At 37.4% G+C, this 24,269-nt stretch overlaps 1 protein-coding gene and 1 pseudogene across 3 annotated transcripts in view; both read right to left on the bottom strand.

The window, feature by feature from the left end:
- Window positions 1–24,269, bottom strand: part of AUTS2 (activator of transcription and developmental regulator AUTS2) — a 1,156,454-nt gene that overhangs the window by 442,897 nt on the left and 689,288 nt on the right. The window contains exon 5 of one of the 3 annotated variants that reach the window (XM_063091351.1): window positions 10,569–10,592. The exons of the other annotated variants lie outside the window; for them this stretch is intronic. Within the exon in view, the coding sequence (XP_062947421.1) occupies window positions 10,569–10,592 (24 nt within the window). Of the gene's footprint in view, window positions 1–10,568; window positions 10,593–24,269 lie in introns of those variants that run through there. 3 annotated transcript variants of the gene reach the window in all.
- Window positions 848–968, bottom strand: LOC134374130 (U2 spliceosomal RNA; annotated as a pseudogene).

Raw genomic sequence — 24,269 nt, 5'->3', positions numbered from 1 at the left:
TTAGTTATCAGATTACTAGTAGGGTGTGAGGGAGGGGATAAAAGCACTGGGAGAGAACAACACAAAACCCACCTTAGAATCTCACAAAATGCTCATGTTTTCAAAGGCTCGAGCCTACAGGTCCAAGAAAGACTACTCTTTTAAGAGATTCTTTTTCTATTTTATCTTAAGCCAAAAAACTCCTGAACCATGAAAACTCAGTAAGAAAGATCTACACATACTGAAATACCTTATGCCTCCAAAAATTAAACAAAAGAGGTGCTCACTCTGCGATTTTGAACCGATTTATAAAATTTTTTAAAATGCTTTTATGTACTAATCACCAACAATAGCCTTTAATATACATGATTTCTCATTTAAGGAACAAGCACTGGGAAATTAATGTGAACAGAAACACAATACAGTCATACCTCAGCATCCTCAGGGAATTGCTTCCTGGACCCCCAAGGATACCAAAGTCTGCGGATACTCAAGTCCTTTATATAAATGGCATGCTATTGGCATATAACCTGTGCATATCCTCCCATATACTTCAAACTACCTCTAGATTACTTATAATACCTAATACATTTTAAATGTTATATAACTAGTTGTTATATCGTATTTTTAATTTAATATTATTTTTATTGTTGTATTGTTATTTTTTGTTGTTTTCTTCTTCCCCAAATATTTTTGATCCAGCGTTGGTTGAATCTGTGGATGCAGAGCCCACAGATACTAAGGGACAACTGTATACTTGCTGACTTTCCCTCCCTTCTTCACATTCTGATATATATGGTATGCATGTAACTATGAACACAAATAACATGCAATTTAGACCTTGAATTAAGACCTAAATGCTCATATAAAAGATTTTTTAAAAAAAAGAAATATAGTATTATCCTGAAGTCCAAAACGTACTTCTAATAGTTAAAAAGCCTTAAAGAGCTAGTTTACACTTGATCTTAGCCAAAAGGCCGAGAAGCGATTAAAAGAGCTAGTTTAATGAAGAAAGAAGACCTTCTATCCATTTAAGCACGGAGTCTCAAGAACTTGAAAAGTTGGTGCTTTTAGAGCTAGTTAACCATAAGATGATTAAACCTTCCCTCATAATCTTTGCAATTCCTTTACTATCTCACTTATTTGTTAGCAAGTTAATGAGGATTTACAGTATTGCTGAGAACATTGTGTCTACTTCCCAAAAGTCCATTCTTTAGAAGTCTTTCTAAATTGAGAAAATGTAAGCCTATGTGTACAGTAACAAATAGGTGAGAAATATTTCCTGGAATGCTGAGCTCAACTGCTTCCCAAAACATCTTTCTTCCTTGTGACATTGGTGGCACTGCCAGCTTGATGGCTTTAACAGTAGCTGATGAGTATCCAAAAAAAAAGAAAAAAGGCTCAAAACGTGTTATCCTACCAAGATGTACTGGTGAATTAGTAACATTCAAGCCTTTGTGCTAAAAAAGCATTGGTGACATTCCTGAGAAGCACTCACATTTTTTCCACTAATGTTTACATTAATGGGTCGAAACCTGCAGGTAGGCACAGCAAGGCCATGTGTCCTACTGAATGAGAGTTTGTTGCAATACTTTATTAACATTGAAAAATAGATTAAATATAATGTCCAAGACCACAGTGTTATTGGACAGCTGCTTCTTATGTTTTACCTGCCTCTAATGACATTGTAAATACGCAAAAACATATATACATATACACATACATATGCATAGTACAGTGCACTATACACGTGTGGATGTGTGCATACAATCACCTATCAGGTAAGGTGCTTATTTTTCTTTATAAGCAAGGCCATCTTAACACTCTTTGGACCTAAGTGATTTCTGTATTACTGACAGATCACGCGTCAGACAATGTGTTATGGACACTAATTTAGAAAAAAAACCAATATGGCACCTACACTTGTGTCTTATAAAGGCTGGCAAATCCCTATACCCAAACAGGGAGATTAAAAAACAAAAGCAAAAATATGCCTGAGCCAAACTTTGTGCATACTGATTCAACAGGTCTGGACTAAAATCTTAGATTATAAATATTTCTAAAAGTCCCCAGCTGAAATGCACCAGATTTGGAAACCCTGAGCTAGACAGAGCACAGAGGCACCTTGGCAGGTGCAGGAAGCACAGGCTGCATTTTGCTCATTATTTTCTTGTTGAGGGCTCAGGGTGCAGTGGCAGTGCTGAGTGCAGACTCTGTGGTGGCTGACACAAACCCAGAAGTGAAAATGCAAAGACCACGTGCTGCTTTCAGACAACTGATTCTGGGTGCAGCATTCTCTTCCATACTAGCTCAAGAAACAGTAGAGACCTTAAATGTGGGGATTAGAGAGGAACAAGAAACAGCCAAGTAATGCATCTATGACACATGAATATCCAACCACAACCATTTCAGAATGCTATAAAGATACAATCGGAACTCAAGGTCTGAGAAGGTGTTTAATGCATGCATCACCATGTATCAGGGAAAATTAACAGAGTTTGCCTCGAGGCACAAAGAAGAGGCTGCAGGTAAGATTACCTAAATGTGCCTCAAGAGTTTGGAGGCAGAAAAACATGGTGGGTTACAAAATGATGAACAGAGTGAAGCAAAAAATGAAAAAAAAAAAAAAAACAGTTCTATCTGTGTAGCTCTAAGCCCAAAACATGTCAATCATTATTTGGAAAAGAGTTAATGAAGATGATAGAACAGGAAATGAATTTTCATCAACTTACTTCTCTAAAAGAAGAATGAATTCACATTTTCATTGAGCTGACCAAATGTTATCTATGAATTGCTTAATTGCCTTAAAGGTTTAATTCTATTTGCTGCCAATCTGATTAGTAAAGTGTGTGGCTATGTGTGCCCCCGTGTGGGCTGGCACTAAATGGGAGAGTGAAATCTATTATTGAGAGAAGAGAAATGCAGAGCTGACTGGCTTTTGTTTAATTGAGAAACCACAAGTGGTGTGAGAAGGTCACCCTATCATTTACTTTAATTTTCTCCTCTCCTGTTTTCCCAGTCACTTGTTCATCTCAGGAACTTGCTTTAGATTTGAGACTGCTAAGAGCATGTGTTAATTTAGGTTAAGGAGAAGGTGAGCCCAGGTATTACTGCCAGTGTAGTGATTTAATAAGAACCTTAATGTACCCTTCAAGTCTCAGCCAGACATGGTTAATATGGATTGGGGTAACATTTTATAGAAGTTAACACATACATTAATCTCTTGGGAATTTGCAACAATACATAACCTAACAGAATAAAAATAATCTCTTTCCACCTGTGTGGGAATGCCCAGTGATAAAAACACTAGAATACTTGCTTTTGGACAAGGTAAGAGCCCTGAACTGTGGTTCTGGAACCATTTCTATCTAACCTTGGGGAAAGTCATATTCTGTCTCTGTGTCCTCAACTTCAAACTGGAATGACTGGTTTTAAATTTTCATGTTAAAGAGGCCTTAGTTCTTATAGCTGTATCTCAGAACGGGCATAGGGAGCGCGCGGAAAGCTGAGCAAAGGAGATTCTACCCCAATTCTGAGCTCCCACATCCCCCTGTAAAACTGGAGACTCTCCACTTTGATCAGTTTGCAGTATTGATTGGCTAGACAATATTGGGTTGAAAAACATATTTTGTTAAAATATTTTATATCACTAAAATAAATATCCTCTAAGAGTCTATACAGTTCTAACAGTTTCTTCCTTCTGAATATCTTGTTTGTCCTGCTAAGAAAATTCATCTTCTTCTTCATAACTTTTTGAGCTCTAACTTCAAGACTTAGATCAAACGTCATCTCCTCTCTGAAACCTCCTTCAACAGGAAGTACTCTCTAAAGAGGATTCTTGCATAGCTGTGCAGAAGACTTCTTTGCTTGAAAGAAGTCCTGTGGCTACATTTGGCCAAAAAAGTACTCTTTCCTAAACTTAAGATATTAAATACTCTGGCCACCAGGTCAAGGATTCCGTGCTTTGGATTCTGGGTAATGTAAGAGAGGGTTAAAAGTATACCCAGAAAAAACCTATCAATAGCCTTAATATGTTCATTTTCTTAGATGCAGTATTAGAACTCACAGAAATTTATCCTAAGGAAACGATGACAGATGTGTACAATGATTTAACAAAAGGAGGTGAAAAATTAGAAACAACCTAAATGTAGAAGAAAAAGTTAAATACATATATGATAATGGCTATAAATAATACTTATACTTTGAAATAACTTGTCATTAATTACTGTGGTTCCAAAAAATATTGCATGATGTGGGAAGATACTGATTGTATAATGTTAAACAAAGGAGGTAGGGCACAAAACTGTACATATGTGCCAAAAATACCATTATATATTATATCTACTCAAAGGAAATACAATAAAGAGTACTAAAATAGTTGTTACTTTAATTTGCTTCATTGTACTCTGCATGTCTCTCAAAAATGTAAAAATTCTTTTCAATTGTACTATACTAAATATAAGTGACTCTGAATATTTTTCAAAGCGACAAGCATGGTATCTATCTGCTAAAGAAAACACAAAGATGACTGTTCCCATTGGTGCTCTCCAATTCTTCAACTACATGACACCTCCAAATCACAAATGTCTGGGGACTCTGAATCTACTCCTATAAGAACTATGAAGACAGGAATCATGAAGGCAAAAACAGAGCTGACCTTAGGGAGCTAGTGTGAAGAAGATCTCTCCAGAACTGGAATCTGGTCTCTCGTTTGTCACAGACCAGCTACATGGCTCCGCAAACAGCTCCAGTTCTCGTGGCTTTAGTTTTGTCATTGCAAAGGGAAGGTGCATGCCTCATTCTCTTTTTGTATTCACTGTATTTAGAAAATTGGATGTTATCAATAATGTATGCTAACTACTGTGTGGATTGATGGATGGGCAGATGGATAAAAAGGATGAAAGATTATGAACTAAGATGAACTAAAATTCTAGGCTTTCTGATTCAACTCTTTAAATCCATATTATGAAACATTAGGCTGTCAAACGCAACTTGAAACATAAATAGAGAAGCACAGTTTGTTTTCTTTTTGAAGCTTCCAAACCTAAAGTCACACACCTTCACAGATGCATCAATGCTTGAGACTAGTAACCTTAAGGAAGAATCAGATTTCGTAAGAATATGAACAGGGGTTATTGCCTATGAGCAGGTAGTAAAAGCCAGATACTGAAGTGGGAACAGCTGAGTTGGACACAAGGCAATACAGTAATGTTTTGATGATCAAAGCCAGGAGACTTAAGTGAATGAAATATGTAGCATGGAACAGTATTTAGGTTGTAAACTAGAGATTCAAACCCAAAAAATAAAACCCACAAAACAAAAGAAGCAAAATCTATAAAGGACATGTGACCTGAAATCAGAATAGAGATATAACTGAGATTTAAAAATAAAAGTGAACACTATGAGTTAGCATTGTAGAACAACATAGACAGGACAGTATCCCCCAATGACATGCAAAGATTGTAGCCACCACTAGGTCTGAGGGAGGACGGACTAATACAGCTCATCTTAGTCACCCAGGCTGACTCTGACCAGAATAAGATTCTCATCTCTTGAGGGCCACTAGAATGTCACTGAATAGATGAATATATGCTGTATGGCAGCACATAAGATCAGCAATTAAAGCCCATCCTAAAGGGCCCGTAACTTGCAACTGGGGTATAAAAAATAAAATAAGGCTGCCTGCTATTCACATAAACTCCAATTCTATTTTATGAGCACGGAGCAAAAAAATAGAGAATATACTTCTACCCTTCATCTTCCTAGCTATCAAAGCTTTTCTAGGCTATGCCACCAGCTATGACTGCTCTCTTTTACACAGTGAAATCATTTCTAAGTGAGTAGCCTAGTAAACACAGAGGAGTAAACTATCCTTGCGTATGTCTTCAAGATCTATAATGGAAGATAAATTCTGTTAGTCCGGGCATGGCAAGGTAATTATTTCAACTGCTACATTTCTGTGGAACAAAGAAAACCATTCCAGGCTTATGCATTTCCTATTTAATAGAAAATGAAAGAAACACTGTGCTCACCATGCCCAGAACACTGGCTGTCACAGACCAGTGGCAACCAGAACAGAAGAGAGGCCTTGTCTATTATCACCACTGCATATCAAAGTCTTCTGGGCTACATGTGCTCACATCTGACTGTCCAAACCAGCCTGTAACCAAATGGCGCTGAGTAAGAAGCAAAGGAAAAACGATCATGGTAGGAACATCAGGGCATTTTGGATGCAAAGCAGAAGCTTATCTTTTTTACTGTTGCAGCTCCAGAGAAAATCAATTTTGACACAGAACTGCCACTTTACAAGCAAATAACTATACTTTCCAATAACCTAATCTGTGCAAAGCCTACTGAAAATTCCCTAAAGAACCAGTAGTTAAAACCTCCATTAAATCAAAGGGTTTAATATGGGAAGGGAAGAGAGGATGCAGTTTGACTTGGGAATGTAATGGACTCAGTGGGGAAATAAATATGTTGTTTTATGTGTACAGTTACAGAATATGAGAACACGGCATTCATTTCAAAGGGAATTCTCTTGCTGTGCAACTTATTCTTAAACAGATGTGATTTTTGCTTATTCAAAAACATTTAGGTAACAATTACAGCATAATAAATTATAATTGCTATCATCTTCCAGCTACGCAATGCCTTCTATGCAAACACAAAGAAAAGGCAATTACACAAGGCTTTAAAACCCATTTTCAGACAGGTTCTACAGCCTAGATTAAAATAATCTACATTATTCTCACATAAACATTGTATTGTGCTTCATATATATATCCTACTATGCAGCACAGAAACTTCCTACTAAATAACTAAGGTTTGTTCATCACAGGATGGGATGATCCCCAGCAGGGTAGTTTTAGGGGTGCCAGGAATGCCTCCCGGCCCGCAGATATCTGCTTCTATAGTCTTTATCTACCATCTGACACTCCACACCACACAGAGCTTCAATCACTCAAATGCTAATATGTCAAAGAGGTGGATCATTAGGTAGACAGCGTGTTTTTAAACGCTGGTATAACTAAAGTAACAAATTTTCAGCAGGACAGTACATGGAGGGCAGTAAGGAGCAGCAGGGTACTCTCCAGATGCTCTGTACGGAAAAGAATAATGTCCCTGAGATGGGGACATCAGTGCACATTCACAAAGGATGACAAGGAATGTGGCAAGTAGGAGTGGGGAGAAAAGACAGAGCAAAAGGAATGGCTCTACCACTCACAAGTTTGTCCATATCCCTGTTATACCAATTTGCAACTTCACATGGCAAGGGTTCAGACATGACAGAACTGCAATGTCCTCATTCTGACAAAGACTTCCTCCTTTGTCTCTCACATTTACCGTGAAGTACCTATGATGGGTGGAACAACATGAATGTGATGGTGAATGGCTTGTCTTCGGAGGAGCAACTAACTTATAAACCAAATAAAAATGGGAGTGAGGAGACCTAAGTTTTACTCTCAGCTGCCACGTACTAAGTATCCTGACTTAGGTAGTAGCTTAAGCTCTTCTAACGTTCACCCCATACAGTATTCACCTTTATTTACAAAGCCCCCCCCCCCCGCCCCGTACACTTGTTACAGCAGCACTAGGAAATAAAATGGAGACCACACAGCTTCCCTACACTTGAGAGACTCACAGTCTAGAGGGGAGACACCGATGTGAACAAATCACGTCAACATGGATGACATCAGTGCTATAATGGAGGTAAGCACAAAGACTTGGGTAAGAACAGGGAAGGAACCATCTACCTGCTCAGAGGGTTGCAAGAGACTCTGCAGAGTTGGTGTATGCCTTGACTGATAAAAAGGTGCTTGCTAAGCAGAAAAGGCAGGGAGAGAGGGCATGCTAGGCAATGAGGATAACATGCACAAAGGCAACATGCAAGACAAAGATGACGTGTCTGTGACGGTGCTTTGTTAATATAAAGTGCTTTACAACAATGCTGTATTTATGCTGTTAACAGGAAGCTGCACGAGGTCCAAACACATGTCCCCATGGCTTGCTCACTCAGAGGAGTGCCATTTTGATTTAGGCTGAAACAGAGCATTAAGTGACCAATCCAAAGACCATCTGCTCTCTGAAGCATTTTTAAACTCCTTATCTAACCAGATGGTAACCATCTCACAACCATGACTAAAGAAAAATCAGAATAACTGGAGGAAGATACCTATGTATTCCTTTAGTGTCTCATTTGCTAGTGCCCTTTCACAAAGTCCACTCCAGTCTCCACCTCAATCACGAATCTTATCCTTCACTTGGAAGCTTACGCTAACATTGTATTCCTCTTTATAAACTATATAACTTTAAAAGAAAGAAAAAAGCCTTGCTGCTGAGTTGGTGACACATCTAGGAGAGGGGGGCTGATGGTATGCTTCCTGGAACATTTTAATCACTTCTGACTCCTGAAACAAACGTACTTTTACATAATCAGAAACCATTAGAAACTCTAGGATCTAAAGTTTCACTTGTGAGTGAAATTGAGTGGCTCTGACTATACTTTCACATAAGCATTTTGGATGAGAGTGTAAAACAGGTAATGAAGACTTTACAGTAACTAAATTCTGTGTAGGTAACCATGATATGTCTCAGGACATGAAAAAGAGATGTAAGAACCAAAGTTATTTGACCAGAGACTCCATGAAGGCAAGAAAAACCTGACTACTGTACTCCCCAAATCTAGCACAATGCCTGGCATAAGGTAAAAGCAATAAATGTTCATTAAAGAAGCAAAAATTAACTTTTGGAGTGCCCAAAGACTACTAGAAAGTCCACAAAATCAATCCTATGAGTCAGAAGAAATGAAGAAAAATACAAATAATTTAAATTAATCTTAAAAATTCAGTTCTCAGTCCTGACCACGCTGAAAAATCTGATACCACAAATAATGGCATCACCCTAAAGCAGCACCTTCAAAGTGTCAATTATAGTTTTGTTTATACTACTTCACCTCTGCAGTCCCCTTCTGAAAGAGCGGGTGGCTTTCCATCTGGACCAAAATTTCACCAGGCTCATCTCACCAACTCATATGATTTTTCAAGATTACTAATCTGTTTCATCATTGGGATGGAATATGAACACCACCAGAAGATTAGAATGAACCATATCACCTGAAGAATGCCTTTGCTTACTTAAGCTTCAATGTAATGACCTGATCTTTCATCAAAGGTTAGAACTAAAACGAGTAACATGAATTCCTTGTCTGCATTTTCTAAGAATCTATAACTGAGGACATTGACAATCATACCCTTCAGTGACTTCTAAAATCCATCTGATACATTTTTATAAGGGTTTAGAACTTAGGCAAAATTATATTCCTTCCCTCTATTCCACCCCCAAAACCAAAATGAAAAGCTAATTATCTTATCTGAAAATAGGAATTATCACATTCTTCCACTGTCTTGGCTATCAGAAACCTCAGCGGCAATTTTATTTTATTTTTTTGCACAGAGTAATTAATTTTTATTTATTTATTTATTTTTAAAATGTATCCAATTTATTTTATTTTATCTAATTTATCATTCTACAATGTGGTTGATTTTTGTGGCCCTTTCATTGTCTTGGCTATCAGGAACTGCAGTGGCAATTTTATAAACAATCTCAGCAACTACCTGAACATGCATGATTTGCAAAGTTGTTTTCCCACCCCTCCATCTAGCCATCACTTTTATTCCTATTAAATTGCCTTTTGACAGCCATAGGGTAAAAATAACTATAATAGTAAATAAAAAAACATTTACTTCTAATACAATTCTCCAGTTTATTCACATAATATTCTTCTGTTTAGTCCAAACAGAGGAACTACTAAAGTTAACACAGGTCATTCCAAGTACTTTTTTATATGAGTGCTGATTGAATACAATGATGGATGTCCAACAGTTATAAAATTAATTTCCAGCTATAAAAGAAAAGCACAATTCTGTAGAATATTCCATTGGAGAAATGTATATTTAGGCAGATAAATACATCAGCTACAGATATAAGATATTTAGCAGTTTCATACTGCAAGTATCATACCATGTAAGAAAGATGGAAATAGAGTAAAATTGGACCACCTATCTTCAGCTTAATGATTTCAAAATCTAGAGGTGGCATGGTTATTTTAAAATTATTTTTACTGCCTATCATGTTTGGCTAAGGAGATTTTTATAGCAATGAATTGAAAATATACACACTATGTAATGACTTTGCTTCTTGGCAGGCAGCACTCTTTTAAAAATCTAATTTATTAGAAGAAATGCTACAGTCATAGCTTCATGCCAAACAATCCCAAATTGGCAGGTTAACAATTGTCAAAGGATCTGATACCTGAATTGGGAAGTGAGGAGTGGAGAAAAGAGGGACAAATGAAGGTTAAACTAAAACACAATGCAAGTGAGAAGGAAGGGAATGTTTGAGCTAACAGTGGTCAGCAGAATCTATGTCATACAGAGTCTTGGAATTCAAATGTGAATGACCAAACTAAACTGAACTAGAATCCTCTCAGCAATCTGAGAACAGAGCAGAAACTCCCTATTATGGAGACAGGGTTAAATTTTGCTGATATCCCTCTTTATATCATTTCCAGATTTAAGACACACGTCCTCTCAAAGGCATGTCTTCCCTGATCTCTGAAATGCAAACATGAAAATCCCACGATTCAAAAGCATATTGAGTGCCTCCAATATAATGCTGTGCTGTGTGTTTTTTTATTTGACATCATTACAAATTTGTTTTATGGACTTGGGACTTCTTCACACAGAAAAACAAAAACTTATGATCATTTACCACAGAATTTTAAAATTGGTGCTACTTACCTCTAAGACATACTTTGAGAAATCTCTTGTGATCAGTTTCTTTGCATGTTTTAAATCATGACTCTTCATATGTTAGGTATGCCACAAACATTTGCTGGTTTCTACACTCCCTGGAATCCTGGCTTAGTTTAGCTTAGTTAAATAAAGAAGTTTAGCTGCTTTGTTACAAGATGCAAGACTTGGAATAATGTCATTTTCCCCATCAGTGACAGAAGTTTTCAAGCGTACTGTGGTTTCACATACAAAAAGTAGGCAGCGCCTCTTATTAAATTAGGTCTGTTTTCCAGTTTTCAGGTCCAGAATTTACTAAAGAATTGGGGTTATTTGTTTGCTTTCCCTATAACAGAAGAGCTTACATACATACTAACATCTAATTGCCACTATTGCCATCTCTAATCACTAATGATTAAAGATTGTATCTCTAACGTCCTTCATGAAGACAAAGACTATAAATTCTAATAGTGACTTAGAAGTCTACAATCACCTAATCCTCAACACTACAACTAGCTCTGGTCTTTGGCACTTGACCTTTCTGAGTGTCTATTTTCTGAATCAAAAACAAACAAACAAACAAACAAAAAAAAAAACAGTGGACTTGGAATCCTAAAAGCTCTATATAAACTAAGACTTCTCTCCAATCCTAGTGTTCTCTTCCTCATTACCTCCCTACAAGAACATTGGCAAGAGAGCATGAAGAACGTAATTCCAATGTTTCTGTTTCTGGTAGAAGCAGCAGCCCCTAAGACATTCCTCAGTACTTCCTACACAGCAGGCTGTCAATGTCTCTTGAATGAGCATCAGCATCTCCTGAATGCGTGAAGGATGGATATATAAACGAAAGAAATGGGAGCACATGGATGAGAATTTTCTCTCCTGGTCTCAGAACACTCTTATGCATCTTCCAACAGCACTGGATGCTTATGTGATTACAACCCACTGAAAACTCACATGTCCCTCTGATCGCATGTGCAGCGACTCATTTCACTTTCACTCACATCTGTGGCAGTCATGAATGTTAACCTATTTAAATAAGCACTTTAAAAACACTTCGCAAAGAAATATTTTATGTACGTAGGGAGAAGTTTAGAACACATTAAGCTTCGTATCAATCTATCATCACAACCTAAGCTTGGAAGGCTGGTTAATTTTCACATTGCTCAGAATCTGTCTTATGAACACTGTTAAAGTGAACAGACATACCTATGCTCTGATTTTACACCATTTTACCCTTGAAGGGACAGCATTCTCTACTGGGTCCTGGGTAGATTAAAAGGTATGCCCTATGGGTTACATTTTCTCTAAATCACTCATGATGTATTACACTTAGTTTAAATGAGTGAGTCCCATTTGCAAAATTGCCCTATTAATTTACTCATCATTGATTTATGCCACTTTTGCTAGAGATCTTCCACCAGAGCCCTATTTTACATGCACTCTCACTAGCTCAGTTTCAGAACTGTTCCAGGCCTCCCTACTGCATTGTTCTTCCATCTGTCTTCATTTACCCATCTTTTATCTCCATCTCCCCAGGTCTTCCCTCTCCTGCCTTCTTCCAGGGTCTTCAAGCATCTTCATTTTCCTTCTCCTTTGGCCTTCCTCCCCTCTTACTTAAGAGCACCTAATAATCTCCAATAAGAGGTTAGTAATACAGAGGAAAAAAAAGTCTGAAGACGAAGAACAACAGGCTGACCAAAGTTGGGAGGAAGAAAAAAAATCCTCAGACCAGGTGAATGATTCTGAAATCTGAGGACTGCAAGTATTAAATCTGTAACAAAGAGGACACCTTGGGTAAAGAGTCTTAATAAAAATGGCAAAAATTGCACCCTTCTGCTACTTCAGAGAAGTATTTAGTTTAGTTTTTACCCTGTCTCAACTTTAGAGGTTTATTTTACTATTTAGCTAATAAGCAGGAACTCCCCTCCTTCAGCTATAGCCAGAATCAAATCAACACTTTTGCAACATCTAAGATCAAAGCACCACTGGGAATATCTAAGAGCTGAAATATCAGTTTCACCACTTATGATTTCTGCAGATAGGGTTTTTAAATCCTTATTACATAGCATTTTTCAGTCACACCAAAAAAAGTCATCTCTTGTGGGTTCCCTATCCTTCTTAACCTTAAAGACTCATTTAACTCACTTGTCCAAACAAAAACGAGAAGCGATTTTATGCAAAAATATGCATAATAAATAACATTAAAGATCAATATTACTTTCCTTCTCCCTAACTCTTGTGGGTGAGAATGTTATTTTAATTTTACTTTGGGACATTTTATTCTAGTATTTGGGTGGACAAAGAAGAATGTGGTCAACAAAACACTACACTGATAGGAGGAGCTACATCCTTATTTCATTTCATTAACCTAATAATTTGCTTGTCAATTCAATAATATCTGACTTGGCTTTTTCTCAGTGGGCATTTTTAACAGGAAACACTGTACTTCTAATATTCCTAAAGCGTGTAAAGATATGGAAGTACACTATAAATAAATAATAATTTATGCAGATTATGAGACTCTGTGGCTAAGGAGCATAAGTCATTCATCGCTGTAACTCCAAAGCCTGGCACAGAAGGCAAATAAGGTGGAAGAGCAGCAGGAGCCATCACAGGACTTCCTTCTATTCCCAACATTTCCCTAAGTTCTGACGCTGCCCATGAAGCTCACGAAGCTTAAGAGGTATAAATAGAGATCCAGCAAATCTCATAAGGAGCAAAAATGGCAAGGCAACAATATGCAGAGGTGAGACAAAAAGAAAAAGAAATCAAGGCAGACAATATTCACAGTAAATCAAGGGGAGGTTCTGCCAGGTAAAGCAAACATTTATTTATCTTGTATTTTGATTCTGGAGATTAATGTAAAAATCCTGATTCTTATGAGAAATGAAGTGATGCTGGGAGTTTCCAACACACTGCCTTAGAGAGGGGCTCCTATGATCAAAGCTCTCTTCAGATAAAAATTAACTGGGCAGCTATCGTGTCCTTACCTTCTTGATTTGTGAAGACATTGAGGCGGAACCACATGATCCCTATAGTGCCTTCCTCTGTAATTCTAAAATTACTTGCATTATGCCTAGCCGCTATTAAAGTGGTATCCTGTGGCAAAATAAATAAACCAAGTACATAAGCATCAGAACTGGAGTTAGGAGACCATGGATCTAGCTTCTATTCAAACGCTCAGTATTTGACTTGAGCAGCTTCAGGTTCACAGAATTATGAGGCTAACGAAGACTTTGGAGACTGTCTACTCTGCTCTCCTAGGGAATGTTACTTTTGGACCTACCACTCTTCATTTACATTCAGTAGCATATTTTAAATTTTTTAATACATTTCAAAAACAAATATTTTCTCTTTAAACACAGTATCAGTATTTTAAAAGATTCTAGAAACTTCTCTCACATTTAAAAATACAAATTTAAATACATTTAAAAACTCAAATTTAAAAATATGCCTTTAAGTAGTTTGGAAAATAAAATTCCTCATATCCTAATATAATCACAGTATTTTAGAGTTAACAGAATAGTTGAAAATATCACCCCAGTGTTTTGTTCTGTTTTTTGGAAGACTTTATGGGCAAAAGTGTGACAGTATGCAGATAGGCCATGGACTCCAAATTCCAGCTTAAGCTAGATCCACTTTGAATTTCTCCACTTACCTATTGTACTGATGAGTCTTCCACAGGCAAGCCTTCAACTCTTCAAGATCTTCCCATTGCTCTTGGGTCAAAGACCAGAATCCCACACAAGGCCTTCAAGACCCCACCCCACACAAGGTTTCCAGCCTTAACCTCGCACTCTTAACCTTGCACTCTACCAACACCCTTTCTGCAGGCCTGCTTTCCGCACTCCATGCTCCCAGGGCTTTTTCTGCACTCCATTCTCCCAGGACTTTTTGCTCATCTTCTATTAAACCACTGAAACAGGCTCTTTCCTATTTCAGAGCCCTTGAATATGCTGTTCCCTCTGCCTAAAGACTTATCGCCCCCACCCTTACCCGGCTAACTCCTATTCCCCCAATAGATTTCAGCTCACATGTCATCTATGAGCTGTTCCACACCCATAGTGCCTTACGGCGTTAATAGCAATCATTAGGTTTTCATTTAGTAATTCAAGGTTTGTTGCATGCAGGTCTTCCATGCTGGGACATAGTGCCATGAGGGCAGTGACCACATCTCTTGCTCTTCAACATATTCCAGTATCTTACTCTGGTCCTAATACACAGAAGTGGCTCAGTAAGTATTTGATGAATGAATGTATGTGTTAATGGAGGGTAGTTTGAAAACAAAGAAATATACAAATGTTAAGTGACAACTATCTGTATTAAGTATCAAATAAATGTCAATGTATGTATGATTCAGATCAAGACTGAAAAAGATATCACTACATAAAAGCAGTTAAGAGATTTCAGGGATAGATAAGGAAATAGGAATATGTGCCAAGACTGATACTTACTGTGTAACTGTTCTGCATGATTCCCCTCATTAAAAAATTGTCTCAGCAATTATGTTGCTTCTGATTTCCAAAGATGAGAGTACTGCTAGTAAGTAGCAGAGAAAAGAGTCCACTTTATGTCTGATCTGACTCTAAAAAAAAGAGTTTCCACTGTCAGTGCTGTCCTGCCTCATACAAAACACACACTGCCCAGCAGAGGAGGCGGCATGAGGGTGGGGCCATGAAGATCTGATACTGAGGGGTTCTCAAAGCCAACATGCTTTGTAATTACCAACTGGGAAATGGACTCTGTACTACACAGTCATTACGGTTCCTGAAGATTACATGGTATAAGCATACTCAATGGGAATTTACTAAATTATCCCAAATATAATTCCCACGTTGACTGAAATGTTAAGAGCTCTGAAAGCAGAGAGGCCCACAGAGAAATCACACCCCATTTGCCCACTAAAAAAAAACTAGCATGACTCATACTATGCAATTTTATTGTTAACTACTGCCAAATCACAGTATCTAGTTATTTGTACAATGGTAAACAATAAAAAAAAATTCAATACATCCAAAAGGAAACAATATTAAAATAGTACAGCACACTCAGAGGAAAGGAGCCCTCTTTTGCCTTCTCCTTTAAACCTCTGCATCTCAGAAAGCAGCGAGGAGTCTAAAGTTTTTGTTTCTAGTATTCCAGATTTTCAAAACAAGCCAGGACCTGTTGAGTCATCCCTGGCTTTATGAGGCTGAGTTTTCTTTTCTAGTACAGGATGGTAGACCAACAGAGAGTGAGCTAGATCCCATGTCCATGTCACAGTGATTGTTTTTATCAGTTTCATCTTCTTTAAGGAACTTGAGAAAGTTTCCTCAAAACCTCGTGAGCTTCTGGGAAGCAGCCTTGAACATTTCAACACCTTTCGGTCTTCTAACCTTCTGTGCTTACTATTATCAAGAGCCACTCTGAAAAGGCCAAAACATGTGAAAAGGTGTTCTGCCTCAACTATACTTTTAACAAATGCTAATAAAAACAAAAAGGGATTTTTAAAACCGGTTTGGTAAAGATGGGTGGGGGGTACTGTTGATATCCCTTATTGGTGTATATTAGAGGAAAGGATCCCTTCTCAACACACTTAATAACATCAAAAGATATATAGCCTTTGATCCAGCAATTTAGCTCCTAGGAATTGATCCTAAAATGATCACTGGGTAAGTGTGACAAAAAGAAAGCACACGGCAGCCATGTTATTAAAATAAAAAACTGCAATTTAAATGTCCATCAACAGAGAAATGGTTAAAAATTATGTTTTATCACACAATGATATACTATGCAGTCACCAAAAACTACTATGGAGATATGTATTGATATGTAAAAAATGTCCATGATTTACTGAGCACTTACTATATAACATCCTGTATTATTATGTAGTTTTTTGTTTTGTTTTGTTTTGCAATGAGCATATAGTAAATTTTATAATGACAAAAGAAAACGTAGTTGGGGGGTGGGTATTCAATTCCAAGAGACACCTTTCAAGAAGCGTTTTAAATATGCAATTAGATAAACTACTTAATTTTGATACACTAGTAATGATCTGCTTTTCTCTTAGCAGATTAAGATAGCAGTTTGCTGGCTCCTAATTAAGAGTACTCACCTCTACCTTCCTTTCTTTGATTTTGTTCTTTCATTTTTGGAAAAAATGGTTTCTTTAATGTCAGTCTGCCTCCTTACACTGACCCTTTTTTTTTTTTTTTTTTTTTGAAAGTTTGAGCAACTGGGGCTTCCTAAGGACTCTTCTAAGTGGAGGCTCCAAATTCATACCATGTTTTATGAACAGTATCAAATGTCAACAGCAATTTTAGAGGATAAATAAAAACTAACTCAGTAAAAATGATTCAAAATATTACAGAATATAACCAAACAGAAGTATATTTGTGTGTGTGTATATATACATATATATATATCACAAGAGAATGTCACACACTATTTCATCCATTCCAAGATACCCATTTTTACACATTTTAACATCTCTGAAATTGAAATGCATCTTAAAATCAATGGCATGTCAGTTTAATTGTTAGTACGTTTTCTTTTTGGTACATAAAATAATGTTGCATCTTGCAAGTGATGGCACCTTCAATTAGATCAAATATGGTTCTATCATCACGAGAGTTAATTATTTTGATGGTGAGGGGATGGGCTATTTAAGTACTATCAATCCTTACTCTCACAAAATAATCATAAACAAAAGAAACTATTATTATTTTCTCTAGGTAGAGCATTTTCTCCCATTCCATCTATACGTAAGCCAGTTTGCATGGAAACACACATCCTGACAATACAGCCATCTTAATATTTCAATTCAAAGAACAAGGTAATATTCTGAATGGTGTCAACAGTAGCTTTTTCAAGATTTTAAATTCATCTTCTATCCTTGCTATAGTATATAAATGACAAACTTATCTTCAATAGCATAAAAATTTCATATTCTGTTTATATAGCAACTGCTATGTTAGGTTTATGTCAACAATTGGTCTGATTTTTTAATAACATAAATGTTTAAAGAGGTATCAATTCCTGTAAAGTATCTATGGGGATACTGAAAGTTGACATACATCAGGGTAGAGGCGTTTCCTGAGGAGGAAACAATTCTCCATATTTTATCCTGCTCAGTCCTCCAGTCCTTTTCTTCCACAGAGTCTCTCCTCATAATGGTTCCTTTCATACCAGTTCTATCAGCCAACCATCGCAAGTGTGCTAGCCCTGCTCCTGCAACCCCAGAACAGCACTGCTATCCCTTCTTCACAAGTGTGGTGGTGGTCTGACAGTTCATGTTCCCCCATTTATATGCTGAAATCCTAACCATCAAGGTGATGGTATTAGGAGGTGGGGCCTTTTGAGAGCCCTCATGAATGGGATTTAGAGAAAAGGTCTAAGAGAGCTCATTCGCCTTCCACCATGTGAGGACACAGCTAGAAGGAGTCATCGATGAACCAGAAAGTGGGTCGGTCCTCACCAGACACTGAGTCTGCTGGCATCTTAAACTTGGACTTCTCAGCCTCCAGAAGTGTAAAAAATAAATTTTTGTTTTCATTAGCTTCCCAGATTATGGTATTTTGATATAGTAGCCCAGCAGACTAATACAAAAATTGGAAGAGAGGTGGGCGGTGCTGCTGTAACAAATAACTAAAATGTGGAAGAGACTTTGGAACTGGGAAATGGGTACTGCATGCTAGAAAAAGCCTACATTGCCATGAATTCTGACTCTACAATCTTCTTTTTCTACTGGGGCCCATGTTCTGAAACAAGGCAAGCCCCAGAAGGTTAACATGTCCAGGGATGTCATGGGTATCCTAAATAAAGCAATCTTTCTCTCTCTCTCATACACATACTGTCAATGACATCAATAAGCACTATCCCAGGAACTTAAAATTATCATTTAAGATTAATCTAATTTTCTATCTACATATCTGAAATCCCAACAATGCATGTTATGCTCTTTGACGTATTTATGTTGTCTGTTTTGTTTTTGTCTTGTTATGGGGGGGGAGGGTCTTGGGTGGGAGAAAGCAGTAAATAGAACAGACTGTAGCACTGGCTTCCTCACCAAAATCGAACCTTAAGTTACACAGTCTTTACCCTTTATTATTTCCTCTGTACAAGCTGAAGAATATAACAATAGCCTTTAAACACTTGACATATTATTCGCTTATTAGTAATATGTAGCTCTGATACGTTACTCAGAATCTTCAAAGCACTAAATATTAAATCATTTAATCATAAAACCAAATTTAGTGAGTATGATAGAAAATGCACAGTAGATTGTGATACCCAAAATAGACCATGCTAGTTTTCTTCTCTGTATGTAAACAAATGTTTGAAGCCAGGTCTTCACAATTATCCTGTTACTCATATCTTTTAGGTTTTCAAACTAAAACTATCTGTGGTTCCCACCCATGCGGCTGGCTAGTAAGTAGACTGCAGGCCCAGACACTCCCCAACAGGGTCCCAAGGTATAAATTTGGGATAGAAGGTTAGGAGGCTCATTTTAAGAGGATCTTGGCAACCCTCTCCAATCCAGCTTTTACACAAGGGGCCCTACATTTTAGGGATTATTGGGTCCATACCCAGACATCAATAAAGCTGATAATTTGGATTTCCTCCTTCTCATTCATTATTTTCTCTTCACACACACACACACACAAACAAACACACACACACACACACACGAGTGTGCAGACACACAAATGATTACAGCTAAACAGATAAGGACACAGATATGGATATGGAGACACATAGGCACACCATCTGCCAGATCCTTGAAGGGGAAAATAATTAAATTCCTAATAGATCTATTATATGTCTTTTGGAACTTTATCAGCGTCAAACAAAAATACCTATACATTATTGAGCAAACTTAAGAGCCAGTGAGTAACAAAGGGCAAAAACTAATAGATTTTTCTCATTATATGTGAAAAACCATAACCTGGCAGTCAAATTATGTGGATTGGCTAATAATGCAATATACCCCACTGTGTTGATGCGTGGGGGTAGAGAAGGGAGTGTTTTTGTTTGGGCTCTTAACAATCAGTAGCTGTTGAAGCCTCCAGATGTTTACACTTTATTCTTTCTCCATTTCTGAATTCAAAGATTCTCTAAAAGGTTTTTACCTCACTTATCACTAAATCAGTGAATACTCTTATTAAGAGACAGAGCAGTGGGCAAACAAAGGAGGGACAAGATGAAGACTGAGTCATAAAGCCAACTACCACTGATTGAGCACTTATTAGGTGCAGACATTGTGACAAGCAATTAAAATATATTACTTCACTTAATTGACTTCTTACCATAATCCTGTGAGGTGGGAGTTCTCATTTTCATTTTACAGGTAAAGAAACTATGGGTCAGAAGTTGAAGTAACTTGCTCAAGGTGATACAGCTAGCAAGTGGAGAAGCTGGGATTCAAACCCAGGAGTGCCTCATTCTAAAGCTCATGTTCTTCACTGCTGTGCTGTATTACTCTCACTGTAGATACACATATATTTCGTGTGAAAATAATTTCACAATGGAAGGAGTCACTGGGTGGCTCCAGCCAAAGGTGGATCCTGGCCTGCTTAACCCAAAAGATGACAGAGCTGGAACTTTTCAGGTAGCCTGCTCCTTCTGGAAAAGACCATGACATAGAAATCTTCTCCAGATTTCATTTTCTGAACTAAGGTAAACCAAAGTGCCATCACCTATCAAATGTAGCAGTTGCCTTATTTTAGTGCATACCTGGAAGCTGTACCACACAGAATTACTAGAAACAAAAAATCTTTGAAATAAACCCTATTTCTTGTCACACAGAAGGCTGATTTCTTTCTGGGCAACACTCATTTGAGCCTGATTAAATTGCTCTGATGAACTTCAGAGCTGAGGCTGCCCTTGAGCCAAACATCTATGTGATCTTTAATTCTACTACCCACTCATTTCTTGCAGAGCTCACAATTCTCTTAGTCCCACTGGAGCAGCCTTGTTCCGGTTCTGCATCAATATGTTCAGTGCTAAATTCATTTCTGCAGGGAGTCCAGTACGTCTGAACTTTCCAAAATCATTTGGCCCCCATTACTGGTAAGCACTGCTCTTAAATAGGTTGTAACTCCAGCTAATAAGCTCCATAATCATAGCTGAATCGAACAAAAGGGTCCAGGAGAGAGTGCCATCAGTCATTTTTACTCCCATCAAATAAGCTGCAAAAGGCAGAAACTTTCTGATTCCAGAATCTCATGGTCTCAATTTGATCTTCGGGAATTATTACACATGAAGAGGGAGAGGAGAAAGAGGCCTACCAAAGGTATACAAAATCCCAAGACCTAAATTAAGGGCATTATTGTAAATATAATTCAAGAAGACAGAAAATAAAGCAAATTCCAATGAAATAAATCTGAGTTTTAACAAATTTTTTCACCTAAACTGCTAGATGCCAGAGCACGTAAGAATCTTTTTACCGAAGATGAACATGATTACTTAACAGTATGAGGTAGAAATGTAGAAAAGATGACTTTTTGCTGACTTGGTCTTATTCTTCTTTGGTATACTCAGAATAGTCCATACATTCTTAAAAACCACCACCACCACCTCTGGGGTGATTTTCAGTACTTCTACGGAATTCCTGAGGTCTCCTTTAACAAAAATCTTACCTTCAGATTAAATTATAAACATGAATAGGTATAGCTGATATTTAAACTTCCATGCTTTTTAAAATGAATCCTCATTTAAAAAAATATTTGCCACAAGACACATATTACTATTCCTACTATGCACAAACATTCACACTGAAAGGTTATTGCGCTATGCTTGGTGAGATCAAGTTGGTCTAATGTTGAATGAACCAATCTTGTACTTCTGGCTTGAGGATAACAGAATAAAATAAAAGTAGCCCCAAGTGTTTGTAATGTGCATAAGTACACCACCTGCCCAGGCGTAAGTTCAGATGCACCAGATTAAAAGAAAGAGAGGTTCATATCAACAATCACCCAAAACTTCTCCAAATGCTTGCTATATCTAGTACAGTAACATTTGATAAAACAAAACAAAAAATTAAAGGCAAATGAAATGTAAATCTTTTCATGAAAATGGATAACATATTCTTAGCTTGATAATTCTTTGCTCTCCTTGGTAGATATTTGGGTTTCTAATAAGACTCTTCACATTGCTACTTACATTTTGCTCTAACATTTACATAGTCTGGGCTCTGAACTACAACAAAAAAACAGAAGTCTAGAATCTGTCCTGCATGTGCCTTCTTTGCAAAGACCTTTTTTCCTCCTTTGCTTACCTACTTTAAGACATTAACATTAAGTACAGATGGATCTGTTTGCCTCTATCAAAACAGAAGCTCCCCCTATAATACGAGTACTATCTTCAATAAAGCACTCTCACATGCCTGCATCAATGAGGTGACCATGGTATCACAAAGGGCCTAGAAAGGGAGAATGCAAGGGACCCTTAAAATGTTTTAATACTTTAATTGACACATCTTTGAGTGCAGTTCCACTGGGTACTAAGAGTCAAGATCAAAATCCAAGGGTTTCCCTTCATTTTCAAGCCTCTTTAAAGCCTTTTTTGCAGTATAACACTCCTAATCACTCCCTCACCAGGTTATTTCTTACCCTTCTTTTCTCACCTCTTTGAAGGCTCCTTTTTGGCACCATCACCTTCTTCCCACTAAGGAAGAAATGCTTAAGAGGTTCTATCTTATCCTCTTCCTTCACAATCTCAATCGTCAAAAAGCTTCAACTAATACCTCTATGGAGGTAAGGTGACAACTCTAGCTTTGCTCTTCTAGGTCTGGCATCCAGTTGTCCATTGGACAGATCCATCCTAGGAGTCCCTCAAACTCCACATACAATGTACACAAACTCCTCAGTATGACCTACAGAGCTCTCCACCACTGGCCTCAACATACCTCACCAGCCTAATTCCCATTACAAACCAATACATATTGTACACTGCAAACAAATTGATGGTTTTATTACAAGAACACCAGTTGCTCTCCTTTCTAGCTATCTATTTTGCATCCTTTTCCCCACATCTTTGCCTGATCCAATCTTATCTATCTTTTAAAGGCCAATTACCAGAGTTCCTTACTCCTCTGTCTGATAATCTCTCTTCTCTTTGAAACTCAAGCCTACTATGAGCCTTCTCTGATGACACTTAAAATGATTCTATCTTCTACCATAACGATTTTTGGAGTTTTCTTAGCCCATCTTTGGAATAAGGAGGGCCTGTAACTGAGAGACCTACATTCTACAGGTTGCTTTAGTCAGGAAATGTTTATAATATTGTATGAAACAGTCACAAAATTCATTTTAGAGAAAAAAATGTGAAAACCACTTAAATGGTATCACAGTTACTTTATCTGTGATCAAATATGGGATGGTCTTATTTATTTTACAATTAATATTTTGGGTGAATTCTTTTGAATACTTCATATGCATCTTCTTAAAAATACATCATGCAAAATCTCTCTTAGGTTCTGAGCTATTTGTATCTTCAGTGACTATCTCATAGCAGGTACTCAAATGTCAGAAAAAAGAAAACTGAACTGTGAAAGGAAAAGATGTAACATTCAGAAACATCAGGGGAGCAAGTCTGAAACTTGACATTGGCGAATGTCTAAATGTTAGTTAGGTACAGAGACGGAGGTAGAGGACAGACAGACTTTAATCACCAGAAATTTTCTCAAATAATAAAGGTGTGGGGGTGGGGGATATTTTGTTGTGGTAAAATATACAAAAAATAAATTTGACCATTTTAACCACTTTTAAGTGGCAGTAAATATATTCACATTGTTGTTCCATCTTCACCAATATCCATCTACAGAACTTTCCCATGATCCCAAATGAAACCTTGTACCCATTAAGGAGTAACTCCCATTCCCTCCTTCCCCAGCTTCTGGCAACTTTCTGTCTCTATAAGTCTGACTACTCTAGGTTCCTCATATAAGCGGAATCTCACAATATTTGTCCTTTTTGTGTCTGGTTTATTTCAATTAGCATAAAGTTTTCAAGGTACATTCATTCATCCATGTTGTAGCATGTGTCAGAACTTCCTTTCTTTTTAAAGCTGAATAATAATATTCATTGCTTGGATATGCCACATTTTATTGATACATTTATCAGTTGATGGACATTGGGCTTGTGATATTACAATATTTATATATTGGTTTTCATCCAGGTAGATAGTGTTGGAATTGAATTGAAGGGCACCCAGCTGGTGTCCACTGCAGAAATGGTTGTTTGCTTGCTGGTGGAGAAATCTCCACACATTTGTTCACCAAAGTCAGTCTTCTGAGATGATTGTTGCTGAGTAAGAGCATAGGAAATACACTTTGTGTCTATAATGAATAATGCTGCTATGAACACTGGCACAAATATCTGGTTCAAGTCCCTGCTTTTAATTCTGGTTATATACCCAGGAGTGTAATTGCTGGATCTTATGGCAATTCTGTGTTTTTTTTGCTTGCTTGTCTGTTTTTTGAGGAATCACCATGCTATTTTCAAAAAGGATACATTT

This window comes from Cynocephalus volans, chromosome 3 (assembly GCF_027409185.1).
Source record: "Cynocephalus volans isolate mCynVol1 chromosome 3, mCynVol1.pri, whole genome shotgun sequence".
Taxonomy (NCBI): domain Eukaryota; kingdom Metazoa; phylum Chordata; class Mammalia; order Dermoptera; family Cynocephalidae; genus Cynocephalus; species Cynocephalus volans.
This window is presented reverse-complemented; position numbering and strand designations above follow the sequence as displayed.